Raw genomic sequence first — 6,335 nt, 5'->3', positions numbered from 1 at the left:
CTGTTTTGCTCCAAGTACATGGTTTTGCTCTAACTAAACTGTTTTACTCCAAGTAAGTAGTTTTCTCAAAGTAAATGGTTTTGCTCTAACTAAACTTTTTTGCTCCAAGTAAATAGTTTTCTTTAAGTAAACAGTTTTACTCCAAATAAATAGTTTTGCTCTAACTAAACGGTTTTACTCTGACTAAACTTTTTTGATACAAGTTAGTGGATTTGCTCTAACTAAACTGTTTTGCTCCAAGTACATGGTACTGCTCTAACTAAACTGTTTTGCTCTAACTAAACTGTTTTGTTCTAACTAAACTGTTTTGCTCTAACTAAACTGTTTTGCTCTAACTAAACTGTTTTGCTCCAAGTACATGGTTTTGCTCTAACTAAACTGTTTTGTTCTAATTAAACTGTTTTGCTCCAAGTACATGGTTTTGCTCCAAGTAAATAGTTTTCTATAAGTAAACAGTTTTACTCCAAATAAATAGTTTTGCTCTAACTAAACAGTTTTGCTCCAAGTAAATAGTTTTGTTCTAACTAAACGGTTTTGCACCAAGTAAATAGTTTTTCTAACTAATCTGTTTTGCTCCAAGTAAATAGTTTTCTTTAAGTAAACAGTTTTACTCCAAATAAATAGTTTTGCTCTAACTAAACGGCTTTGCTCCAAGTAAATAGTTTTTCTAACTAATCTGTTTTGCTCCAAATAACTGGTTTGCTCCAAATAACTGGTTTTGCTCTAAATAAACTGTTTTGCTCTACGTAAACTGTTTTGCTCCAGGTAAATGGATTTGTTCTAACTAAAAGGTCTAGCTCCAAGTAAATAGTTTTCTCTAAATAAACGGTTTTGTTTCAAGTAAATAGTTTTGCTCTAATTAAAGTGTATTGCTCCAAATAACTGGTTTTGCTCTAAATAAATTGTTTTGCTCAAAGTCAGTGGTTTTGCTCTAAGTAAACTGTTTTGCTCCAGGTAAATGGATTTGTTGTAACTAAAAGGTTATGCTCTATATAAATAGTTTTTTCTAAATAAACGGTTTTGTTTCAAGTAAATAGTTTTGCTCTAATTAAAGTGTTTTGCTCCAAGTAAAGAGTTTTGCTCTAACTAAACTGTTTTTCTCCAAGTAAATAGTTTTCTCTAAGTACACGGTTTTGTTTCATGTAAATAGTTTTCTCTAAGTAAACTGTTTTCCTCCAAGTAAGTGGTTTTGCTCTAACTAAACTGTTTTGCTCCAAGTAAATAGTTTTCTCTAAGAAATCTGTTTTACTCCAAAGAAATATTTATGCCCTAACTAATCTGTTTTGCTCAAAGTAAATAATTTTGCTCCAAGTAAATGGTTTTCTCTAAGTAAACTGTTTTAATCCAAGTAACTGGTTTTGCTCTAACTAAACTGTTTTACTCCAAGTAAGTAGTTTTCTCAAAGTAAATGGTTTTGCTCTAACTAAACTATTTTGCTCAAAGTAAAGAATTTTACCCTAACTAAACTGTTTTGCTCCAAGTAAATAGTTTTCTTTAAATACACGGTTTTGTTTCAAGTAAATAGTTTTATCTAAGTAAACTGTTTTGCTCCAAGTAAATAGTTTTCTCTAAATGCACGGTTATTCTCCACATGAATAGTTTTTTCTAAGTAAACGGTTTTGCTCCACGTAAATAGTTTTCTCTAAATACATAGTTTTGTTTCAAGTAAATAGTTTTCTCTAAAATAGTTTACTCCAATAAAATAGTTTTGCCCTAACTAAACTGTTTTGTTCCAAGTAAATAGTTTTGCTCCAAGTAAATAATTGTCTCTAAGTAAACTGTTTTGTTCCAAGTAAATAGTTTTGCTCCAAGTAAATAATTGTCTCTAAGTAAACCTTTTTACTCCAAGTAAATAGTTATGCCCTAACTAAACTGTTTTAATCCAAGTAAATGGTTTTGTTCTAACTAAACTGTTTTACTCCAAGTAAGTAGTTTTCTTTAAGTAAACTGTTTTACTCCAAGTAAGTAGTTTTCTTTAAGTAAACGGTTTTACTCCAAATAAATAGTTTTACTCTAACTAAACGGTTTTCCTCCAAGTAAATAGTTTTGATCTAACTAAACGGTTTTGCTCCAAATAAATAGTTTTTTCTAACTAATTTGTTTTGCTCTAAACAAACTGTTTTGCTCAAAGTAAATAATTTTGCTCCAAGTAAATGGTTTTCTCTAAGTCAACTGTTTTAATCCAAGTAAATGGTTTTGCTCTAACTAAATTGTTTTCCTCCAAGTAAGTAGTTTTCTCAAAGTAAATGGTTTTGCTCTAACTAAACTGTTTTGCTCCAAGTAAATAGTTTTCTCTAACTCATCTGTTTTCCTCCAAATAACTGGTTTTGTTTTAACTAAACTGTTTTGCTCCAAGTAAGTGGTTTTGCTCTAACTAAACTTTTTTGCTTCAAGTAAGTGGACTTGCTCAAACTAAACTGTTTTGCTCCAAGTAAGTGGATTTGCTCAAATTAAACTGTTTTGCTCAAAGTAAATAATTTTCTGTTAGTAAACGTTTTTGCTACTAGTAAATGATTTTGCTCTAAAATCTGTTTTGCTCCAAGAAAATAGTTTTCTCTAAGTAATCTGTTTTACTCCAAAGAAATAGTTATGCCCTAACTAATCTGTTTTGCTTCAAGTAAATAATTTTCTCTAAATAAACGGTTTTGCTCTAACTAAACTGTTTAGCTCGAAGCAACTAGTTTTGCTTGGAGTAAATAGTTTTCTCTAACTACTCTGTTTTGCTCCAAATAACTGGTTTTGCTCTAATTAAACTGTTTTGCTCAAAGTAAGTGGTTTTGCTCTAAGTAAACTGTTTTGCTCCAAATAGGTGGATTTGTTCTAACTAAACTGTTTTGCGCCAAGTAAATGGTTTTGCTCTAACTAAAAGGTTTTGCTCTAAGTGAATAATTTTCTCTAAATAAACGGTTTTGTTTCAAGCAAATAGTTTTCTCTAAATAAACGGTTTGTTTCAAGTAAATAGTTTTCCCTAAGTAAACTGTTTTCTTCCAATTAACTGGTTTTGCTCTAACTAAACTGTTTTGCTCCAAGTAAATAGTTTTCTCTAAATACATGGTTTTGTTTCAAATAAATAGTTTTCTCTAAGTAAACTGTTTTACTCGAAGTAAATAGTTTTTCTATCTAAACTGTTTTGCACCAAGTAAATAGTTTTGTTCCAAGTAAATAATTTTCTCTAAGTTAACTGTTTTACTCCAAGTAAATCGCTTTGCTCTAACTAAACTGTTTTTCTCCAAATAAATGGTTTTGCTTTAACTAAACTGTTATGCTCCAAGCAAATAGTTTTGCTCTAACTAAAAGGTTTTGCTCGAAGTAATTAGTTTTCTCTAAATAAACGGTTTTGTTTCAAGTAAATAGTTTTCTCTAAGTAAACTGTTTTACTCAGGTAAATAGTTTTCTCCAAATAAACGGTTTTGTTTCAAGTAAATAGTTTTCTCTAAGTAAACGGTTTTGCTCCAAGTAAATTGTTTTGCTCTGACTAAACTGTTTTGCTCCAAGCAAATAGTTTTGCTCTAGCTAAACTATTTTCCTCCAAGTAAATAGTTTTCTCTAAATAAACAGTTTTGCTCCAAGTAACTGGTTTTGCTCTAACTAAACTGTTTTATTCCAATTAGATATATTTGATCTAAATAAACTTTTTTGTTTCAAGTAAGTAGTTTTCTCTAATCAAACGGTTTTGAAAACCGTTTACTTAGATAAAACTACTTACTTGAAACTAAACCGTTTAATTAGAGAAAACTATTTACTTGAAACAAAACCGTTTAATTAGAGAAAACTATTTACTTGAAACCTTCAAGTAAGTAGTTTTATCTAAGTAAACGGTTTTGTTTCAAGTAAGTAGTTTTTCTAATTCAACGGTTTTGTTTCATGTAAATAGTTTTCTCTAATTAAACGGTTTTGTTTCAAGTAAGTAGTTTTCCCTAATCAAACGGTTTTGTTTCAAGTAAATAGTTTTCTCTAATTAAACGGTTTTGTTTCAAGTAAATAGTTTTCTCTAATTAAACGGTTTTGTTTCAAGTAAGTAGTTTTCCCTAATTAAACGGTTTTGTTTCAAGTAAATAGTTTTCTCTAATTAAACGGTTTTGTTTCAAGTAGTTTTTCTCTAAATAAATGCTCTCTTTTTATACAGAACTCGTACTTTAACATATCATGTCCGTGATGTTAGGAAAACAAGTAGGTTCAAGAAATAACTTTAACACAAAAATACGATACCTTATATCGTGTGTTAGTTATCATATGTGTTTTTCACTCATAAAAGAAATGAATGTTTGGTTTGGTGTATATATATTTTCTTACATGTTTATCGTTGTACTTGATATCAGACAAAGGAGTCTTTGACGTTATTCAACTTTTTCAAAGACAGAAACCTCTACTCTTTTAAACAACATTTTTGTATTGGTGACAGTTCTTAGTGGATTAGTATCCAATATGATCAAAGATGATTTATGTTTTACCTCTTTAGAACCTCCGAGTTTGAACATAGTGTCCGATTCCTTATTAATTTAAACAACGGCCATAAATCTAGTAAATATTCAAAAATATTTCTTCTGTTTCTCGTCAGATAAGGGATATAACTCATGAAAATTTGGTACGATTTATCGGCCTGAGTCCTGAAGAACCTAATGTTTCACTGCTAATGGAACACTGCCCCAGGGGAACGCTACAGGTAAGTTTAAGACACTATACCAGATATGGGACTGATCTTAGTTCTTCTAATAACTTCATTATACTCTAACCTAATGGTCCTCTAAGTTCAAGTGTGTTATATCAAAGTCTTCTAACGTTCTAAACATACATTCTAGCATTTCTCTCACTGATGTTTATGTATTAGTAGGAGTGTCTTAAGCCTTTTTTAATTTAGATACAAACCCTGAAAGTACATGAAACAGCTTTCGAACTTATTGTTATTGTTTTCAAAATTGAATACTAGAGCATGTATTTCTTTATATTTACTACTCTAAAAAAACACAGTTTCATTTCTTTGTTGTTTTTGAGCCAGTAGTGAACCAGTGATATATAACACTAGCCTTGATGAAGTCGTGTATGACCTTAGTCTTGACACAGTATTGTATAACATCAGTAGTGAACCAGTTATATATGACACTAGCCTCGATTAAGTATTGTCTGAAGTTAGTCTTGAACCAGTACTGTATAACACTGGTTTTGAACCAGTATTGTATAACATCAGTAGTGAACCAATATTGTATAACATCAGTAATGTATCAGTGATACATACCACTAGTCTTTATTAAGTATTGTATAACGTTAGTCTTGAATCAGTATTGTATAACATCAGAAGTGAACCAGTGATATATAACACTAGTCTTGATTAAGTATTGTATAACGTTAGTCTTGAACTAGTATTGTATAACATCAGTAGTGAACCAGTGATATATAACACTAGTCTTGATTAAGTATTGTATAACGTTAGTCTTGAACCAGTATTGTATAACACTGGTATTGAACCAGTATTGTATAACACTAGTCTTGAACCAGTAGTGTATAACGTTAGTCTTCAATCAGAATTGTATAATTGTGTTTTTATTTATATATAACGTGTAAGAGAAGTCTAGTTTGAAAACTAATCCCTAAGTTTCACTCGTAGGACCTCTTAAGCAACGATAGTATGAAGATAGACTGGCCTTTCAGATTCTCCATCATAAGTGACATTGTGGAGGTAAGTTTTATAAACTATGTAGGTCCCAATATGTCCTAACGTTGTGTAGGTAAGTTTTATAAACAATATAGGTCCCAATATGTCCTAACGTTGTGAAGGTAAGTTTTAGAAACTATGTAGGTCCCAACATGTTCTAACGCTGTAAAGGTACGGTTTATAAACTATGTAGGTCCCAACATGTCCTAACGCTGTAAAGGTACGGTTTATAAACTATTTAGATCCCAATGTGTCCTAACGTTGTAAAGGTATGTTTTATAAACTGTATAGGTCCCAACATCTCCTAAAGTTGTGAAGGTAAGTTTTATAAACTATGTAGGTCCAGGTTTGTCCTAACGTTGTGAAGGGTAAGTTTAATAAACTATGTAGGTCCAGGTTTGTCCTAACGTTGTGAAGGGTAAGTTTTATAAACTGTGTAGGCCCAGGTTTGTCCTAACGTTGTGAAGGGTAAGTTTAATAAACTATGTAGGTCCAGGTTTGTCCTAACGTTGTGAAGGGTAAGTTTTATAAACTGTATAGGTCCAGGTTTGTCCTAACGTTGTGAAGGTAAGTTTTATAAACTGTGTAGGCCCAGGTTTGTCCTAACGTTGTGAAGGGTAAGTTGTATAAACTGTGTAGGCCCGGTTTGTCCTAACGTTAGTGAGGTAAGTTTATAACTTGTAGG

At 31.0% G+C, this 6,335-nt stretch overlaps 1 protein-coding gene across 1 annotated transcript in view; it reads left to right on the top strand.

The window, feature by feature from the left end:
* Positions 1 to 5,968, top strand: part of LOC106469264 (atrial natriuretic peptide receptor 1-like) — a gene marked incomplete at its 3' end in the record, with an annotated part of 43,207 nt that extends 37,239 nt beyond the window's left edge. The window contains exons 10-12 of the mRNA XM_022397736.1: positions 4,559 to 4,663; positions 5,603 to 5,674; positions 5,942 to 5,968. Coding sequence (XP_022253444.1) covers positions 4,559 to 4,663; positions 5,603 to 5,674; positions 5,942 to 5,968 — 204 coding nt within the window. The remainder of the gene's footprint in view (positions 1 to 4,558; positions 4,664 to 5,602; positions 5,675 to 5,941) is intronic.
* Between the last annotated feature and the right edge of the window lie 367 nt (positions 5,969 to 6,335).

The sequence above is a fragment of the Limulus polyphemus genome, unplaced genomic scaffold (genome assembly GCF_000517525.1).
Source record: "Limulus polyphemus unplaced genomic scaffold, Limulus_polyphemus-2.1.2 Scaffold3384, whole genome shotgun sequence".
In the NCBI taxonomy this organism is placed as follows: domain Eukaryota; kingdom Metazoa; phylum Arthropoda; class Merostomata; order Xiphosura; family Limulidae; genus Limulus; species Limulus polyphemus.
Note: the sequence above shows the minus strand (reverse complement) of the source record. Positions and strands in the feature narration are given on the sequence as shown.